Source organism: Falco naumanni, chromosome 1 (genome assembly GCF_017639655.2).
Source record: "Falco naumanni isolate bFalNau1 chromosome 1, bFalNau1.pat, whole genome shotgun sequence".
Classification (NCBI taxonomy): Eukaryota; Metazoa; Chordata; class Aves; order Falconiformes; family Falconidae; genus Falco; species Falco naumanni.
The window spans coordinates 123143225-123164069 of record NC_054054.1 but is presented as its reverse complement, the minus strand read 5'-3'; the positions used below and the strand labels follow the sequence as shown (position 1 = coordinate 123164069).

The 20845-nt window shown below is 41.1% G+C and overlaps 1 protein-coding gene across 5 annotated transcripts; it reads right to left on the bottom strand.

Moving 5' to 3' along the window:
- Nucleotides 1-1072: 1072 nt before the first annotated feature.
- Nucleotides 1073-19506, bottom strand: CEP95 (centrosomal protein 95). 5 transcript variants are annotated; one of them, XM_040581974.1, is made up of 22 exons: nucleotides 19180-19506; nucleotides 17151-17279; nucleotides 16066-16173; nucleotides 15052-15165; nucleotides 13710-13818; nucleotides 13099-13208; nucleotides 12194-12328; nucleotides 11189-11403; nucleotides 10696-10765; nucleotides 10000-10100; nucleotides 8664-8785; nucleotides 8220-8352; nucleotides 7931-8045; nucleotides 6938-7116; nucleotides 6576-6668; nucleotides 5535-5685; nucleotides 4168-4328; nucleotides 3591-3665; nucleotides 2926-3078; nucleotides 1694-1840; nucleotides 1526-1597; nucleotides 1073-1453 (listed from the first exon to the last, which is right to left on the bottom strand). In XM_040581974.1, exons 1-22 carry the CDS (start codon nucleotides 19199-19201, stop codon nucleotides 1277-1279), a joined length of 2691 nt encoding a protein of 896 aa, XP_040437908.1. In that variant the 5' UTR covers nucleotides 19202-19506; the 3' UTR covers nucleotides 1073-1276. The 5 variants fall into 5 exon arrangements, with proteins under 5 accessions (XP_040437908.1, XP_040437906.1, XP_040437907.1 ...); XM_040581972.1 differs by having other exon boundaries at nucleotides 10000-10103; nucleotides 19180-19505; XM_040581973.1 differs by having other exon boundaries at nucleotides 8220-8349; nucleotides 10000-10103; nucleotides 19180-19502.
- Nucleotides 19507-20845: the final 1339 nt, after the last annotated feature.

Sequence of the window (20845 nt, the reverse complement as noted above, 5' to 3'; positions counted from 1 at the left end):
AGTTTACCTTGGTACTGAGGAAGAACTATTTAAAATTTGCGGGTTTTTTTCAGGTAGAGGAGAATGTATCATTAATGGGCTTCACTAAGCATCAGCTTGGTTTCATGTAGTGTGTTCTCAGTTTAAGTATTCAGCTGCACCTGCATCTCATAGGGCCTGTAACTCACGGCTGCTGAAACTTGAATTTCCTACTAAACGCTGTATTGTTTATAGCATGTGATGATTCTACAAAGATAGGTGTAGTGCCTCTTGTCAGCTGCCTAGAAGCAGACCTTACAACCTAAAGTAAGGTAGAAGCTGAATGTTAGAATTTGTATTTAGCTTCACACAGACAGAACCAGAACTGATCTGCTTTTCCCTAAAAACCACACCAGCCAACAGAGTACTATATACAAGTACCCCTGCAAAACAGTTGTCCAAATAATCTGCTTCCAAGAGCAAACCTCGCTGCTTCTCCCTTTGTATATGGCATTATGCAACTCCCTTCAGAAACAGCAACTGAAACAGAAGTGGGCTTGTTTACAGGTGGGTTTATGTAGTTTGGAAATGCTGTGTGGAACCTCAGCAACTGAAGCACCTACAGCACATATACTGATTAGTATACCCCTGTTGGAAATAACGAGTAAAGCTGTCCACAGGTTGTAGCCCTTATAGAAGCTTGATTTTACTGCTTTTGAAGTAGGAAATTATGAAAATTCTTCCATGTACTTTTCCCAATACACTTGTGGCACAGGAAGTAGCACGGCATATGTTCTGCCATTAACAAGCCAACACAGCATTGTGTAGAATAAGTAGCCCACCCTTGCTTAATCTATTTAAATGACTGATTTTCACAACCGGTTTATTGCAGGCATTCCCTGATTTGTCCTTTCATAAGAACTCGAATCAGTGAAGTTCTTTTAAAGATCTTGTTCTTTTTGAGCATTCCAGTGTTTTAACGGACGAGTGTGGCAGTTCAGCTCCAGCAACAGCAGAACCAGCGCAGGCCTGAGCATTCAGCTCCTCCACTAAGGCGACTTTACCCTGCTTCCTCTGTGTGGAGCTCAACATTATCGCAGCCTTGCTAAGAAGGTAGAAAGAAGTTAAAAAACTTTATTGGTGATCATAAAAGTGCTATAGAGCTCCCAGATACCAGCAACTACACCTCTGACGCGTCAAATTAACAGCCCTAATTATTTTAGCTAAAAACAGCCCGCATCATCTTCCTGCTACAGCAGCTCTCAAAGATTCTCATCATCTTCACCAGAGAGAACTGGTGTGATATTCACTTCAAGTCTTACAAGAAACTACTTTTGCCATACTGAAAGGAAGCCATCTGAAGTCTTGATTTCAGTCTGTCTGCTTCTAGTTCTTGAAAAAAGGTGTCGTCATCACTTTGCATTATTGCTGCTTGCAGTTGCTGTATTTCCTTTTCCATCCTTGATCTCAGTTCTCTTTTTGTTTTCTGCAGCATCTGAAGAAAATAGAGATGTTAACTACAGCATGTAAAAACAAAAGGCATAGATACAAAATTAAAAATCCTTACTTGTGCTTGTGCTTTCTCTCTGGTTTGGATTTCTTGGCGTTCCTGAGATAAAGCTTCTGCTAGCATGGAAAACTAAGCACAACACAGGTTTGAGTGGAACCAGTTACAGAAAGGGAAGATTTCTAGTGTGAAAAATGCTGGCTGCCTTTGATGCAGATTAAACTTTACCTGATCTTTGTAATAGTTCTCCATAGACTCCAGTTCATTTTGATGCTCTCTCCTTTGCTCAGCACGCTTCTCTTGAGCGTATGATCTCAGGTCCATCAGTCTTTGCTTCTGGATTTCTAAGCCTTCTTCAAATAAGTTTTTAAATATCTGCCAGCAATTAAAAAAAAACAAACCCTGAAACTTTCAAGTGTACATTTACGTTTCTCAGCTGTTCCATTTCCTGACAGAACGGTGATCACATGAAGATAGGTCCTTGCCCATGCCAAAACCACACCGTTATCTATCTAGTGATGGTGGCACGGATGCAGCCGAGCTCTATTTGTGTTACTCATCGAGCAGAAATTCTGATCAAGGATTTATTATGTCAGTTTAGTCATATGACTAAAAAGGGGGCTAGAACAACAACAAATGTATATTACATTTTTTAAATCACTTCAGACAAGCTGACAATGCAAGCCGGGGTCTTTGAACACGCACTGTGATGTACAGCCCACCCTGCCTTCTGCTGTCTTAACTTCAGGACCTTCATTTCCAGCAGGAGGAAATCCAGCCTGTGCTCAGGCTTTCCATTTATACAAAAGAACGCGTTACCAGCTACAGTGCAGCTTAAGGCAAACAGTTCTCAAATCACTAGTAGTGGATTATGCACTGAACTGCAGGCTTTTATTTTAAAAGGTGAGAATTGTGTATCTGCTCTTGCAAAGTGTAATAACTCTACTTGCTTGTCTTAGCTCTGATGTCCAGCCCTAATTGGAGATCATATCTGTCGAAAAGTCCACTTTGTTTAACAAATACAACTGAGTAACAAAGCTCTCTTTTTGATCAAGTTTCCTTAACTGAAGATCTCGATTGTTTTCTTTGGATAGTAACTATAGGAACAAGTTCTTAATCCTACTGTTTCTGAAAACTCATTTCCCCAATTTCTCATGTTACCAGCCCTGTTTTTCCATACTGATAATTCACCCTTTCTCTTCTTCCCTTAACCCAATAAAGCATCCTTTCTTGTTTTACAGTCGTTTGCCCTAAACCGTAGCAGTGTTTCCAAAGAAGGAACCTTTTCCTCTGTGGCTTTGACTGACCAGCCAGTTCATCCTGGCTCCTATGCTCGGTCCACTTAACTTGCTCTCTGTCTGCTTGTACCACTATTTGAACTACCCAGCTGTGGGTCCTCAGCGCTGGGGTCCACACAAGAAAGAATTCCGTACTTGCAGAGCAAGACGTTTTGTATTTACCCTTTCTTCCCGTGTCCTAGCCCGCATCATCTTGGCACGCAACTGAACCCGGTAATCTTCATAGTATTTCCTGGCTCGAGCAACTTGCTGGCGTTTCTCTCTCACTTTACTCTGAGCCCATTTCTGGCGGCAGATGCGTTGCTTAAATTCTTGCTAAATGGAGAACAGTAGCTGTAAGACCACCGAGCTTCCAATAGACACTGCTGCAGGCAAAGCTTTGTTAACGATCGCTAAATAAAGAGGGTCCTTTACTGAGGACCTTCTCCCTCCCCCAGCGTTACACTGCATCTATGGTTTAAAGCTGTAGTCGCCACTAATTTAGCAAGAGGTGCCATCAAGAGCACTATGTAATTAAGCAGTCAGTATTGCCATGGTAGCTGGTGTTTTTACCAGCAACACCAGGAGCCTGAAGTTTCTCCTTGCATGTTCTTAGAATTTGTTTGCACTTCTGAAGCAACAGTGCAGTCTAAGAATAATATTCCGTTCCCATGACCTCAGCAGCCACACAGCAAACAGATGACATGGCATTGGAGACCACAGCTACTCAAAAGGCATAAAACTGTCACAAGATAAAAAGCCACTTTCATGGACCAGGGAGTATGTGTTCTAGCTGGCTCAACATGAACTGTTTGTATTATGTAACAAATATCCTTCAAAGAACATACCAGTCTCTTGTTGTGGTCTTGATCTTTTTTAATAAGTGCAACGAGGAGCTCGTGCTTCTTCAGGGCTTGTTGAACCTGGAGGTTTAAAGAAAAGCTAATGACTTCCCCCATTCTGCAGGGCAGGCAGTTGTGTGTAGGAGTTTTAAACATTGCTCCTCCGCTATGTTTTGGTTATGTTGAGAGTTACCATGCATAAGTTAATCAACTTTTCCATCTTATAATTAACTTTTAAGTAGCACTTGAAACTACAAACTGCTTTTTAACAGAAGACTAGCAATGCTAGGCAGTACTAGATAAACGAGTATAAAAAATGAACATGATGTTTGCGTGGCTGATGAAAAGCTGAACCCACGTGCCTAGATACGTACGTCCCTATTTAACCAACCATGCTCAGATACCGCCTGTCCTTTCATATTGTGCTTTGGATGTGCACATACCCTACCTGTGCTGCATACGAGGAATCAAGATGACCTCATTATTATTTTATTATACAATACAAGCCAATGCCTGCTAGCTGTCCTGTCAGAGGTACTGCTATCCCTGATGCTACTTTGAAGGTAAGAAGAAGAATGCTTACTTCATTTTGGAGGTGTGATCTAGTTCTGCCAGAAGCTGCCTTAAGTTGTTCAGTATGTGCGAGCTGCCGCTGCCACATTTTATTCATTGTATGGTGGGAAATATGCAGGTGGGGAAACTCTTCCAGTAGCTGAAATAGGAGGCCGTCATCTCTTACTTTCACTACAAGGTAAAGACAGATGTGAGCAATAAATTCTGGAGAATACATTTAGTGGTAAATTCTTCCAGACAACGTCAACCTAAGTTATGAAATATTTTAGATGAAGACTATCTAAAACTACCATGCTTTTGTTATGATGTCAAGATAAACCCAGCAGGATGTAACATCGCTCTGTCAGTATGGCAGAAAGTAATCCCAAGGTTTTCTTGGGGTGATTTTCATTTTTTCTGCTGAAGAATTGCTTTTATCGCTCTGGCATTGTTTTCCTACCACCACCACATCTAGTTTAAGACAGGTGTCCCCTTCCTTCGTCATATGGTTCTCACCATCCCTAACTCACAATTTCTTAGTCTGTCTCTTTCCATCACTGGTTGCAGCATCTTAAACCAATGCTAATACAGCAGTAGTAATGACAGGTCCAGCTCGAGTAAACAGGTGTAAAACTAACTGATTTGCAGCCAGCTCACTCCCATTACATCTTTGATCCTTCTGGAAGGAAGATGATGGGGAGGTGAAGCAAATGGGTGTTAACCAAGTATATGCCCTTTAAACACTGGGGAAAAAAAATAAGGCAGTGTACCTGAGCAACGTTCAGATATTCAGGGGATTATACCAGCATCTTTTAAATAATCGTGCACCATGCCGTTTACCAGAGCTGAGCCTGTGATTTGTATGTTGGTTGTTCTTGAAGCATCACTTGCCCAGCAGAACCAGTGGCAGCATTAACACCACAATGGCAGGGTCCTGAGAGGAGGATGGTTGCAACTGACAGATTCAACAACTGTATGTGGCTCAGCACCAGCCTACTTAAGCTAAAGACCCAAATTTAAATCTGATACATGCTCAGAAAAAGCAAAAAAAGAAAAAGAGAAAAGGGGGAAAAAAACCAAACCCAAACCCAAAACGACTGAGCTCAGACTATAGCAGAGCAAGCACAGGAGTAGCAGTAATGGAAACAAGCCTTGAAAATAGTCCAAGGGATTTTAAGGAAGTAGCAAATAGGTCACAGTTGTGATTGTGCATTGGTGGTTTACATTTACTTAAAACATTATATTCCCTAACAAAAATCCAGACATATAGAGGTCATAAGAAGGGGAAAATGCTACAGCTGACTGGTATATGTTGGATTGATGCCTTTATTCTTGGAGTTCAACACATGCTTTCAAAAGATGCCAGTTTTCCACCAAGTATAGTTTTGCAGTTCTTACTTGGAGCTGCTTTCTTTGGCTTCACAGTCCCTCGTTTTGGAATCCACTGGCTGTATTTGGGATTCCGAGGTGTGGTTTTTCTAGAATAAACTTTCACTGGCTGAGGCATTTTTGGAGGTTCTTTAAAGATGTTTTCTTTGTATTCTTGTTCCTTAGGAGCAGATGTAAAACAGATGGAGAACAGGTATGAGAAGGGAAAGACTGACAGATCACATAGTTTGGCTATCAGAACTTAAATGTCTTTGAAACTTTAGAATGAGAATTTGGACATATTGCATTGGATTCTCTAGAAGGCCAGAATTTACCAAATGCAGGTCAGGGTTCAAACAGAGGTTAAATCTCACTATTGCATAATGGCAGCTCTTTTGTAGCATGTAACGCTACTGCAGCAGCCTATGGACTGCTTCTGCAGAGGTGGGGAAGGGTCCAGGGCAGCCTGTGTTGTGATGACATTGGTATGACAGAGCTTTTCAGCTTAGGTTCCAGTAGTATGTAAGAAAAACAGCAAAACCCCCTTTGCCACATGTATAACAGTAGAGAGTCACTCTTGCACAAACCCAGCTATCAAGAGTAGTTAGACTATGACAATATTAAGCAGGCTGCTTGCAGTGTACGGCGGTTCCAACTTCATTAAGGTAGCTGTTGGGCTGCGTGTGTGAAGTGCCTGTCAGAGGAGAAATTTCAGCCAGTCTCTGGAAGCTATCTGCTTGCTCACTTGGCTTTAATTCTTTAAATCTGAGTGTCTTGAAGTTAACACTTCATGTGAAAAGTAGGGTGGTTGTTGCCCGTAAGAACAGGTATTATTCATCATACGTAAAAAGTGCTGATATTTCTAAAACTCCTTGTCTCTTGGTTCTACCTATCTCAGGAAAAGCTGTCCTGTTCACTGCTAAAGCAGCACATGGTGCTGTAACTATGACATTGGAAGTCAAGGAGGTTTTGTACCCAAAAGACATCCTCAGTGTCTGGACAGATCATGTAAACAAATTTTAAAAAACAACCAGTCAAAACACAACCAACAATCACCTCGGTGCATCATACCGTTTTCTTGGTAACTTCTCTGAGCTTGCCGAGTCTGAGCCTCTCTCTAGCTTCATAAATTCGTAGTTCATCTTCATAAGCTTTAGTGACCATCTAGAAAATAAAAGTAAGAGGACTTTTCAGAGAAAATAATCAGCCTGTACAACCACCTCATTAACTTGTTTGGTGTGTGGGTCAAAGTAGCTTCTTCCACTTTGAACTCTCCTTTTTGTGAAATTTGGGAGTTAAGTCTTTTCCTCAGCATTCTACAGATACAACAGTACACCACTATTAGAGTAGGCCAGATGCCCACAGTAAGTAAGAGCCTTTAGTTTTAATGCTGTTAGTAAGAATGACCAAGAGGTCTCTAACCTAGAAATTACCTTTGTTTTTCTTGTTCTTTCATCCCTTTCTTTTTGCAGCTGGCTGTGTATTTTCTTTATTTGGCCTGTTCTGTTACTACGAAGTTTATCTTCCAACTCTAAAGACAGTTGATGCTGAGATGAGGGGGAGGATGGAGAAAGGGATCGTGGCCTGCTGGGGTACCTTAGACGTGATGTGTCTGTAAGGAAAGGCGATTCACTGAGTATCTAACTTGAAAGAAACAAATCCTCCAGCCAAACGTAAGGGAAAAAAAGCATACACCCCCTGCAAAACCTATAGAGTCAAACCTTCCCAAGGCATAAGAGTCAGCAAGTTTAGCACAAATTAAGTGATAAAACGTGAAAAGCCTTTGCCTTTAGAACTATCCCTGGCCTGAATCACAAATGTTGGGCCTCGTATAACAGCAAGGAGATATTAAAGATGGGAAAGAAAAAAGCAACAAATACAACTGAAAGTAGCTCAAGATGAGAGACTGTCTATACACCGGGTCACACACAGCTCCGTCTTGCAATATAATGATGTGGATTAGATCAAGCTATAGGACAGTTTTATAGCCTGGTGTACATATAGGGTGGTTATTTAATCATATTGCCACCAACACACGTATACATGCTACGCTGCGCACAAGCAGAACCTGCAGTGTATTGTGAATAGGCTCCGATTCCAGAATCACAGTCCCGTCAGTGAGCGTGTTCTGGCCCTCCCCCCACGTTCTGTACACGTCCCACCGCAGCTGTGTTTGCCTTGTATTTTTAGTGAACCTTGTATTTTTAGTGAAGTTTAACCATAGCTATTTAAGCGTTAAATGGGAACTTAACTGCAATTCTGCTACTGTTGCTCAGGTTTGGATCTAAACCAAGATAAAAGTGAACTAACAATACAAAACTTACACTGAACCACTTACAGTGAGTTACTGTCAGCTTTACATGAGAAGTTGTTTTTTATATGTATTCCTTTCCATCCTAATACTGAACTGGCATACGAATTGTTACCTCGTTCAGCTTTCCTTTGGCGATAATCCATGACACTGTCGCTGTGCTGAGACAGGTTGTCTTCATTTGTCAAGTCCTCTTCTCTGGTGTGCCCACCCAAAGCTTGCTTTAGCATCTGTTGGATGAGGGGGTTGTGTCAGGTTCACTAGTTCAAAATTTAGAACTGTCTAAAGTCAGGTGTTAGTTGCAGATTTCTTTTTCATCAACATCAAATTTATATTTGTGTTCTCTCCACTATCATTACTAAGACTAGATTGTTCAAATACAACGATGAATAGATTTCACTTACCAAATCTAGTTCGTTTAACCTGTGAGAGAGTTTTTCTGACACTTGATGAAGCTCTTGCTCGGATAGCTTTTCCTTTGTTCTTCTGTGGGAAAGAGACTCTTCAAGTGAATCCATAGTAGAATTTTCGTATCTGCTAAAACAGAACACACACATATTTAATTTCTATTCTAAAACCTGGAAAATAAGCATTACCTTGTACAATTCCAATTCACTTCTTGTGTGAGCACATTTTTATAGAATTAAATGGAAGCTGAATGTGTAAACGTCTATAACTATATTTAAGAAAAAGCATGTATGTCAGGAGAAACAGGAAATCTTTCTGTAAAATTATTCTTTCACTCTCATGCAGCCCAAGGAGGAAGAGATCTTATTTTAAAAGGGGGAGCTGGGGGCCATGTATATGAAAGTGCTAGCTTGGCTCAGTACCAAAAACCCTGAACTTGCCTTTTCTTTCCAGGAAGATATCTAGATTCAGGTCTTGGAGTTTGTGTTACTTGTTCAGCACTTCGTGAGAATTTTTGATGCAAAGAAGAAGCAGATGTAGAAGTCTCATATACCTGAGGAACCTTGGAAAACAATTAGGAGTAAATTAGATTATATTAAGATCTTCACAGTAAAGTTCAGAAATACTATAGATCACGTGAGTAGAGATATCCTACAACAGATTTTATAGGAGAACCATCTCAAACTATATGATTTTATTTATATATAAACAGTCATATTTCCAGGTCCTTTACTGAAGGTGGTGTGCTGTAGAGAATGAGATGTTTAAAGAAATAGATTATCAAAAATACAGAAGATCAAGAATCATAGCTAAACCACTGAAGCAGAAGAACAGGGTCTAGTTATATGGAGTATCCCTACGTACTACCTCTTTAGCCTGGGACTAATGCTTAGTACTGAGAATAAGCTAAACCTCACGGAGTATAGACTAAGCTACAATTCACAGCAAGCTAAAAGAAAAAAAAAAAAAAAGTATCTCTTTGTGCCATTTAGTTACACTGATTTAGTGCTGCCCGCTAACTTACCTGTTTGAACTGGAGTAATCTGGGTTGCCATGCATATACTTGCAAATACACCAATGGAAAAATGAGTTTTAAACAGAGACAATGTTTTAAACAGAGAGGGCAGAAAGGCTGTTGAAACTACTGGAACAAATGAAGTCTGTGAGTACCTCTTGTGGTTGCAGAAGGCAAAAAAGTTTTCTAGAGCAAGAAACTTCCTATACAGATACATTTCTACAAGCACAGAATGGCATCTGCTGATCAATTTGTGGGTTTTGCATTATTCAGTTTTTGAAAAGCAAAGGACAATGCAAGGAAATAAAATGAAATAATATAGCCAGGCAGTTCAGTGATGTTTAGGAAGGCAGCGAAATCTGATTTTTACTGGAGTCTGAACAACCCCAGAAAACCAAAGTTCTTACTAATTTAGAATTCTGTTACACCTCGGAGAAAGGACAAGACTGCACTTTTGTGTTTTATACACCTTTGATTAAAACCAAGATAACTAATAACTGGTTGGTTGTGATAAATCGGAACTCTATAGGTACTGGCCTTACACATCTTGAAGCAAACACCTCCCAAAAGAACTGATGTGACTTAGACACCGACTATGTAAAGTTTGTAACAACGTTGCAGCACTGATTGTATATTGAAGAAAGCAAGCCAAAAGCAGGTTAGAAAAAGCCCAGAAGTGCCACAAGGTATCACGAAAATTAAGCAGAAATCCAAAAATATTGACTGAACGTCCACAAATAAGGTAAAGATGCAACATGTACCTTTGCCACACTGTCCTCAGCAGCATTTGATACCACCTCATCTCCCACCGCAGAAGCAAACGGGTAAGTGTTAGGTGATGGCACAGGCTGCACTGCACCTGCTACTGCAGGGAACAAGTTAAAAAAAAAAAAAAAAGTGTGATCTGCGGCCTCTGGATCCAAATTTGAAGAGAACAGGATGACAAAGCAACTGTGGTTACACAGTTGTGACATTTGTTTTGGTAATTTTTCAAGTTTTCAATGTTCAGTGTATGGGAGTGCTATGGAAACTAGAAAGGTAAGCAGTGTTTCCCAGGCAACAGAAAATTAGTACTGAAAACGCTTCTAAACCTTTTCTACAACAGCAGTTAAGGGCTTATTCCTAGAGTTGAAACTGGCTTGTTTGGACCATCTTTCTCTGCTCAGAATAAGTTCAGCCATGGGAGTTACCTGATAGAAGATACTTCAGTAGTACAGGCCCATCTTAACGGGATTAACTAACAGAGTTGAACTGGGGACACAGATTATTTTTTTCCAGCACAGTAAACAGCTTACAAGTAACCTATTTTTGTTTCTCTATAAAACGGAGATAGAAATACGATCTTGTGGCTTAAAAAATGCACTAGTAGTTTCAAAACCATGTTTCTAGCAGTGCCAATAAAAATAAATGCAACATTTGACTCAAGAGCTACCCTATAGTAAGCGAAATTCTCTCACCAAGGATCTTCCTTGATAGAGGAAGACTACCAGAAACATCTTCAGTTCTTTCTTTAACTGACTTTTCAAGCTGAAATAAAAAGCAACACGTTTTCTATAAATTCACAGGAGAGTGTTGAAAGAAAGGTCACATGTTAGGTTTGTCTGCATATGGAAATCGGTGCTGATTTTATAGATAAATACACTATAATTATTTTATTTACAATACTGTAAACTGTGCAGTTACATTGATTATGGAGATGTGTATGTATATGTGTATAAGATAAACACACCCTTCAAATTTACATCCTCTCTGGACTCAGTGAAAAGTGAATCCACAGTCCTAAATTCTTTGAACTGTGAAATCTGACACATTCCGAAGTGTTCTTCAGAGACCATTTACACCATTCTGTAAGTATACTCTAGAAGGTTGTAAAGGGAAAGCAGTATTGATTACTGGGGGAAAAAAAAAAAAAAAATTAAAATAAAAATCAAAGGATAGGTTTTTGCTCACAGTAGGTGTTTTCCCTTCTTGACTGTTCGCCGAAGCTGCTGACTCACTGTCTGAACGGTGATAATTTCTCCATCCAGGATAATAAGGTCTGCCTTCCAAAGGCTGAAATGGTGGTAGCAGAGGAATAGCTTGCTGTAGAGGCTCCCCAAGTTTTGTAGCACTGGCACTCAAACTCTCTTTTTGAGGTTCAGTAGTATGAACAGACTCCAATGGCCCTGAAAAGATAAATACCAAAACCTTGGAAGTTTAGAGTGTTATCTGTGAAAGCAAAATGTTTCGTTTTGTATATTGCCCACACATATTAAAGGGAAGTATCTAAATACCTAAATGTTAGCCACCGTCTTTGTTGGATTGCACAGAACAGTCCTGTAACATTTTTATGCCTTACAATCTTATTGTTCAGTTTACAGAGGTACATGCTGCAGCCCCTCCCTCCCTCCTTTTCTAGGAGAACCCAGTTTTTCGTGACTGTATGTATGTACATACTGCTCTCATACCGCCCGGGTGCAGCTATGTGCATACACAGTAAAAGCCTTTCGATTTGCTGTTCTTTTCGGCACAGCCAGTTCAGCTACACGTGCTGGGGAATCCTGTTCATATGCAGGAATTCTAAGCAGCAGCAGAGGCCAGGGACAGTCTGCGAAGATGGCTGCCACCTGTCAGAACGATTCACCCAATACACAATCTAGCCATAACTGTCCTTAAGAACAGGATGAAAGCTCCCTCCAGCACATGGTTTTCAACGCTAGGATCTTCTGCAAGGCCTTTTTACTTTTAGTGTTTTGCTTACTGAACGACAAAAGGAAAAAAACCTAGCTGCAGCTGAATCCTAGCTAAGCAGAAATACCCCAGATAATGAAGTCTGCATACTCTGGGACACCAATTTCTGAAAAGGATTTATTTATTTCAAATCATGCAGGACCTAAGGGTCTCCTGTACACCACTTTAGTCCCCTACACCCCTTTGTTAAAATCAGGTAGATTAGCTATCAGAACTAACACTCACCATCTTCCTTTTCCTTTACAATGTCCCTTTCAGTTTCAGAAAAGTGTCTAGGTAATGCGGCAATAGCCCCTGAGTTTTTAGATTCTTGCACCCTGTTGTCCTCTTCTGCTGGTAAGAATTCAGGAAACTGGAATTCTAGAAGTGGTGTTTGAAAAAGATTACATTAGGAACTGTAAAGCATCCTGCTACAAACTGTTTTAGATGGACAACTTTCATGCCTGGTATGTTAATAGCTTGGTGTTAGCAATCCATACTATGATCAAAATAAGTCCGTTAAATTCTTACTTGTAATTCTATTCAATGAAAATGTCATAATTCATAATAGTTATTTATGCCTCTAATTGGAAAGACTAATCACCGATGAGAATAAGAATATTCTTATAGGAAATAGGAATGGACTCCATTTAAGTAGTATGCACATAACTTGTTCCAGAGCCACCCGTAACGTTTAAGTGGCCCACACTCCTAACAAGTCTTTAAGAATGAACCTGCTAGTCCTTTTACAGTCTTAAGTAAGACGTTTTACACTGGGGTAAGTGAAATACATTAAAAGCTTCAGAATTCTCTTATGCTAACTGACCAAAATAAAACGCTTTCCTAGGGAGAACTGAATTAGAACCTGAACGGCAAACCTTTGAATAAAGTCATGAAAAACTGCAGTACTTCAAGAAGAAATACTTTAAGAAAAACTGGAATACTTTGAGAAGAGATCTTCATCAAGATCAGCTACAGGTACATTTGCTTATTTGGGCTGCGTTTTTTGGGGTGTGTAAGGTTTTTTGTAAAGTAAGAGTTTAAGACCAAGTATTTGCCTGAATGAAGTAACTTTAAAAAAGAAACAACAACAAAAAAGCCTAGAAATGTTATTACAGAGTAATCTTAAACTTTTTTTCACCCAAACTCACCTTCCTTTCTCTTGGAAAATGAATGAGCAGTATCTCCAAGTCTAATTAATTCACTGGTAGATTCTGATCCATCTGTATCACAAGATGGAACAAAAAATTCTGACTGGGACCTAAGAGGAACATAAAGCCACAAAATAAATATTTAAGTGTCCTGGCCCCTTCGGCCCGCAAGATGGGGCTGCGGGAGAACGGCAGCTCCGCCTGCTCCAGGCAGCTGGCTGTTCCAGGGCAGGGCAGAGGGGACCAGCTTCTACAGAACAAACCAAGACAGAAGTCGTGATGCTAAGCCAAATGCAGTTTAACGAAAATTCAGTAATCTAAAACTGAGACCAAGTTTTCAACTTGTTTCATTCCACATGTGAAGTAAACTTAAGGGAAACAAAATGCTGTCAGCAATCTTCAAAGAAGTTCTGGATCTAATTTTAGCCCTCTCGCTGCCCAACTAAAGGAGAAAGTTACCTCACATTCCATTTGACATACGTCATCAGTACGTTTCCTACTGGCATACTATTAAAAACCTGCCAGTTTCTCTACAGATACACAAAAATATAGAAAAGATAGTAAAGATAGTCAATCACTATATCAATGCAAATGTTCAGAATTGTTCTTACCCTTCAACTGATGAGAATATTGAGGGTTGTATAAGTTGATCAGTGTTGCTTTCTGGCTGCTCTTGAGATGCAATTTGAATTTCATTATTGGACAGCACATTTGCCTCATCTGTCAGTAATCAAGAGGCAGTTATTTTCAGGAAAATTACTTCTACCTATTAACTAACAGGTATTATTGCCACTATCATCAAAACAGTGTAAGCATAATAAAACAATGATGATATCTAAAACGGTGACATGTAATGCCCCGCTTCAGCAGGGGGGGATGTGGGGGGCAACTGTTACAGTAAGTTTTGCCAAGTGATAAAACTATGATATACCCTATCATTTCAATTCTAAATAACCCATTCTTCTTCAAAAAGAATTAAATTCTGTATTTACAACTAAAGAATTGGAGCCACTAATACCAGTACAGGCAGTGAAAATTGCTACTATTCTCCTTCTGTCATTCACCGTGACATGAGGCAATTGTCTCAGCCACCAGCTGCTCTCTCCTTTACTCACAGGGTACAACAGCTGGCAATGACAGTTCTTGCCAGCTTTAAGACAGGAAGATCAGTACTCAGTCTGCAGTAATGATGATGCCTCTGGAGGGCTGAGCAGCTTCTCTTCCCCTGTTTAGCATTCTCTTCAAAATAGCCCCTGCTATGGATCTGCTCCCAAGACCCGCTTCACAGGAAAGCTTAAGTCATCCCCCTGTTTGTGTCCTAATAAGTAAAAGGGATGTCTGCTCCTTGTTCCAATTAAAGTCAGTGTTTCCCTCCCTGAATCCTAACCATGAATCATTTGACTTACAAGTTGAAAAGCAACATACCAAGAGAGGATGAATTGTCTGGAGTAAGTTTCTGTCACAAGAATGAAGCAGAAAACTTATTTTCCCCAAAACTTGTTAAAAGGCAAGAACTGGAGAACATTATCTGTCTATTGTATCATTATTGTTTATGAAAGTAAGGAATGTAATCAGTTTGGCTACTGAAATTTCCTCCCCCCATAGTCAGTTTCAGTCTTTCTCCTCTGCATTGTCAAGGTTATAAACAAGGCAAATACACCAAATAATCTTTGCTACATTGGAAACAGCTCAGGTATCTCAAAACAAGGTTTCACGAAGCCTACATCTTCGATGGATGTCATTCCCTGTAGCTGTTACTGAGGAGAACAGCAAAGAAACAATTTTTATCTATTGTGGAAGCCGTTTTCCATCCATGAATACCAAGAACAATGGTCACGAGAACCTAAGCCCTCAGCAAGCTAACTTGATAGCAGACAAACAGAAAAACCAAGCTGTCCATAACAGAGCAGTAGCAGAACATAGTATCTTAAACCAGGGCGTCTGTCTACTCACCTCCATTCTGAGAAGAAGATTCACTGACTTCTTCTGTAAGATACTCTAACAAACCATCAAATATTTCGAGGAGGTTTCTGATAGATTCCCTTTCTCCTTTCACAATGTTCTCACCTTAAGAGAAGGTACTGCCACATATTAATAACTAGTACGTCACAGAAGATAAATTTTCAAAAGCACAAGTTTCCTGGAGAAGACTGCTTGGAAATTCTTGTGAAGGTGTCAGCTCAGAAGACAACTGGTCACTCTATGGTTACATACATAAGCTTAAGGCATCTTAAAGGTTTCCTAAAGTTGCATATTTTCAGTTCTACTAAGTTTATTGATGCTGTACCTGCTTCCACACGAAAAAAACCCCACAGAACAGGGCTGTGTTCTGGGATAATTGGTATTTAATATTTTCTTATACATACCAGCTACAGCATGAACCAAGTTGATGGACTGGCAGGCAGGATTACAGACACCAGCCATACTGTACAGGTATTAGAAAGGGCTACTCCATATCAAGCCAGCAGTTTTCATTCTTTGCAGTCTCTGTTATGTGAGACCTTACATACGAGTACTCATATTATCTGTGTACAAAGGATAGTCAGCACATGGTTCAAGTCTTTACTCACAAACTTTTTAAAATTCAGTAACAAGTTTGAAATTAAAGGCTCATGTTTTAAAACGCAGTCTCCAAGCTTTAACTGTATACAGAAAAACACTGAGCCAGTAACAGATTTCAGGTAACGCTTTAGCAGATGAGTGAAGTATGATTGATTGTTAACTTTAACATTTCTTACAGGTCTATGTTGTACAAGATGGCTCTTATTTATTCTCTGCATGCTGTTTAAATTTAATAACCTGATGACCAAGGCAAGGGTTCAGTGTTTTGATGACATTCGCTACAGGGAAAAACCTTTCATGTAAGTACAAAAGTATGCTTTATAACATGTGGTTCTTATAAAATGTTCAAATTAAAGCACACAGATATTCAGCTGGTGTTTTTTCTACATTAAAATGAGTACTTACCAGTGATGTGCGACAAGCTGACCTGCAAATAGTCCAGTGCCAGGGAATCTATTACTGCTTGTACGTTATGGGCATCATCCTCTTGGCTTCTAGGAGCAGCTATGAAATCTATTCAAAATAAATAACAGACTTTAGGCTACCTAAATGGGTAGCTTATTGCATATGCTTTAACTACTTTAACCTTCATTTACAAGTTAGCTTTTTTTTCAATACCTTGTGTACTTGGTGAAAAGCCCCAATATTATATGGTCATATGAAATCTTTTATAAGTACTGAATACAAACATAGAACACCCCCTGGAAGATGTGAGGATTTTATCAGCTGAAGTATTCTATTCAAGAATAGAGACTACTAAGTATTTTTCCTCCTTCACTCCCAGCGCACACATCTAGTTCAGATTGTCAAATTGGAATTGAACCTTTGTATTAAGGTCTCTTCTTTCCCTGTCAGAGATTAGCTGGACTGCAACTTATTCTACTTAATTGGGAGTAACATTATTTTTAGTTCTGGGCTTATATTTAACAGGACTTCTACCTCCAATAGCTCAGCACTATTAAAATATTCTGCAAGTAGGAGTCTTGACACTTCCCACATGCAATAGTTCACCACAAAGCAAACAAATAATCGTATAGCCCTTGCTTAATTATTGTCACTGAAGTCACATGGAGTTGGATTAAACCAGAGTTAAATCACAGTTTAGCTCTCAGCAGACTTTAAGTATTAAGCATTTTATAAGAACATGATTCACTATTAACACTTTTTTAAGATAGATGAGTCAATTCACACCCTTAAAAGGTATCGTGCCTATGGATGGCATTCAAGGCCTAATTTACAATAACAAACTTTTTGCTGTAGCTGTACTAGTGAACGCCCCTCATAGCTGCCATGCATACCAGTCAAAAAAACAACAGCCAATACTACTTGAATCTTTTTAAAGAATGACAGTCTTTTGTGTTTGTCTTTGGAAGGACACAAATACTTTTAAAACCTTACATCTGTAATAAGTTTTGTAAATTTAGTTTGTTCATTAAAAAATATGCAAAAACCAACCAACAAAAAACATGTTTAGAAGTTATCGTTCCCACCTGGTACTTTTTCTCCTAAGATCGACTCATAAAGACGAACAAACACATCGGCACCACATTCTGAGAGATGCTTTATGTGCTGGTTTATGTGGCAACTCCTTAAAAGATCATTGGCAACATCAATCCAATCTATTAAGAAGTAAACCATATTAATGTCAGAACTGAGAGACACAGAAATAAAGACAGGGTTAGTTACAGTGAAAGATGGAATCCGTTCAAGTGTCTTTGACTCCTCCATCGGTGATCAATCCCAGTCATGCTACCCCAATCATCCAAAACACTGAACATGTATGATTTCTGCTCCATGCCCTTTACTTCAGGTAGAATCACAGAATTGTTTAGGTTGGAAAAGACCTTTAAGATCATTGAGTCCAACCATAAACATAACACTGCCAAGTCCCACTAAACCATGTCCATAAGCACCACATCTACACATCTTTTAAATACCCCCAGGGGCAGTGACTCCACCCTTCCAGTGAAGAAATTTTTCCTCATACCCAATCTAAGCCTCCCCTGGTGCAACTTGAGGCCATTTCCTCTCATCCCATCACTTGTTACTTGGGAAGAGAGACTGACACCTCACTACAACCTCCTTTCAGATGGAAACACAGAGTAAGGGATGATACAGCCATGATCTTATTCAAGAACACAGTCCTAGCACAACTGGATTTGAGAGCTGAAGGGTACTAAGTACCATAGGCTAGAGAGACTCCTTTTTTTTCTTCCACATAATTAAAGGCAAATTTTGGTCTGGCTGCACAGCCAGGAATTCCAAACCTTGAAGGACTTAAAGCTTTCATACATCTTTTATGAAGAATCAGAAGCGACATATACTTTTTTGAAAAACATGAGTTTTTCACAAGCCTAGCTTCTCTAATACTCTTAGGCAGTGTCAACACTGCTAATGAATGTATTCTTCATGGCAGCTAAATTCAAGGGCTAGTTTTATTAGTTTGCTGTTTTGGAGTTACAGGAATATGGAGCTGGTCCCACCAACTTCATGCTATGTTAAGCACAATGAGATGTGTGTGCATAAAGAGCCCGATTTTTCCAAAACCTTGAGTCCTGCATTCAAAGTGCTTTGAAGTACATGGATGCTTTACAGCCCTCCCTGTCACCCAATTCAAATATCAGCTCGGAAGAACAGATGTCATCTGTTAGTCTGAGATCTCTTCAGGTTGGATTTTCCCACTACATGTTGCTTTTGCAAACAGAACAGTATTTTAACAAGTATTATCAACAATTTTAAATTACTAGAGAAGGGATAAGTCATCTTTGGAAGGAAAAAATATACAAACATTATTGCAGAAACCAATTTGTACACTTTTTTCCTCTTCTGTGTGCAGGGAGTATTACTTTTCCATCACTTTTCACTGAGTTCCAGAAATTGCTTAATACTTTAATAATTTCAAGATGTATGAAAGGTTTAAGTAGCATCGCCTACGTTTCATTTCAGGCTGATATGCCTTAGAAAACTTCAACTAAATATAGAATGGTTTGGGTTGGAGGGGATTTTATAGATGACCTGGTTCCAGCCCCCCCTGCGACAGGGACACCTCCCAGTAGCCCAGGTGGCTCCAAGCCCCCTCCAGCCTGGCCTGGGACACTGCCAGGGATGGGGCACCCAGTGTCAGTGTCCTGCTACCCTCCAGCTTTATCAGTTTAGAAGTGTCACCGGAGGGGGGAGGGTAACATAAAGAGCTTAAGCCACAACACAAGAAAAAAAGCTTTAAGGAAAAGCACGCCTGGATAAAGTGAGCTGTGTTAGCAATACGAACAGCATGCGGGTGGTAAGGTGGAGAGGGAAGAAAAGGCAGCTGCACCCTGTCTCCCCACCCCTGCGGGGCAGAGGGCTCGCTGCTCCTCTGGGGCTGGCACCCACCCCGCCGCAAGGCCCCGCGGGGTGGCAGGGACACGCCATAGCCCAGCCGCAGCGCCGAGCAGGGCACGGCAAGCCTGGGGAGAGGGGCCCAGGGACGGGCGACCACTTCACGGCCCAGCCGCTCACGACGGCGGCGGCCGCCCCTACCTCTCTCCTCAGCGCTGCCCATGGCGCGGTGCCTCACGCACCAACGGACGGCGGACGCGGCCCCCCGGGGAATTTAAACAGCCCCCCTCGGCGTCCTCCGCGCTGATTGGGCAGGCTGCGCGGAAGGGGCGGGGTTTCCCCGCGCAGCGCTGCCGTCGCGGGCGGTGGAAGGACTGGTCGTCATGGAAACGGTGGGAGGGGGCGCCTGTGCCTGGGGCCACGCCGCAGAGCGGGTCATGCGGCCTCCCCCTCCCGCGCTGCAGGACGCGCCACTGTCACGTGACGGGGGTCATTTCCCCTCCCCCCGACCAGCTCCCCTCAGGCGGGCCCGGTCGCCGCCCCCTCCCGCTCCCCCGGCCCTGGGGGCGGCTGGCGGTGCAAAATGGCGGCGCGGTGACGTCCCGGGGCTGTGCGGTGGCGGCGGGGTTTGCCCGCGCAGGTTCCGCCTTCGTCACCCTGAAAGGGAGGCGGGTGCTGGCGGCTGGCCGCGGGCGAGTGGGTGGAGCGGGGGAAAGTTCTAGAACTTGACCTTGAGGGCCGGGCCTGGGCTGTTTGCGGAGGGGCGGGGGCGGTGCTCGCCTTAACGGGGTGGTTGTGAGGTGGAGGGGGAGTGTTATGGTGTGAGTGATGCAAGTTTGCTGGGGAAATGCGGGGTAAATGCGCATTTGGTGCCTGACAGGAATGTTAGAGCCTTTACCAAAAGTAAGATTTAGAAGGTTTAGTCAAGGGAAACTTCCTGTATTGTTAGGTGCTGTACAGGTTTTTTGAGATGTTGGATGGTGAAAGTACGGTCTTCCTTACTGAGCAGCAGTATTCCCTGTTCCTTAGGAGTTCTGGCGTTGTCATGTTGCATCAAGACATGCAAAAGTGGAAATAATGGTGCCCCTTACCCTTCAGCTCCTGGAGCATGGTAGAAGCAGCAGAGATCCCAGTTGTGGCTCTAAGAATGACTGGCAGCAAGTAAATAAACATCAGTGACCTTAGCACTAACAGCCTACAGATGTAGATACAGAATCCAAATGCACATACCACTTTAATAAACACAAAAGGGTTTCTGTGCATGTAAACAAACATGTATTGGTACTATCAAAATTAATACTAGAACATGGATTCCAGTTTGATAAATAGCTCTGCAAAACTGGATTTGCTTTGCATATGTTGGCTCAAAGTAAGAAGAGAACATGGGAAAATCGATGTTTAACTTAAAAGGGGTGGAACACAAAAATGAAGTTTTTCAAAGAGGGACTCAAAAGGAGTTGCTTGTAGACTAAATTTGTGCAGGCGAGAGGAAGAGGAGGTTTTTGTTTAGTCTTTTCAACCTTAGCAAGGTTAAATGGCACAGTAGCAGCAACCACTAAGCTGTATACAAACAAAAAACCGAAAATAAGCTGTGTTTAGCTAAATGTAATAGGCAAGAACAAGGACAGACAGACAACTTGCAGTTTTCACAGCCTTTGAAAAACCTTTTCCAGACTCATCAGAAGCAGGAAGCCTATAGGGTCAGTAGGTAAAGAGCATTAAAAGGAGTATTTTGGGTGAAAAATCTGTAACAAGCTATATTAAATCAGTAACCCCATATTGGGGAAAAAAAAGGGGAGGATCCTCTATCAGAAATTTGCAGGGATAATAAAAACCTAGTCAAATTGAAGTTCTACCAAAAGAACAA

What these genes read in the sequence shown, in the direction of transcription:
- CEP95 (XM_040581972.1), bottom strand. Translation starts at nt 19,201, where the DNA reads ATGGGCAGCGCTGAGGAGAGAG. An exon ending in TGTAAAGGAAAAGGAAGATG is followed by an intron (nt 11,404 to 12,193) that starts GTGAGTGTTAGT and finishes TTATCTTTTCAG; the next exon opens with GGCCATTGGAGTCTGTTCAT. An exon ending in CCAAAGGAAAGCTGAACGAG is followed by an intron (nt 7,117 to 7,930) that starts GTAACAATTCGT and finishes CTTTCCTTACAG; the next exon opens with ACACATCACGTCTAAGGTAC.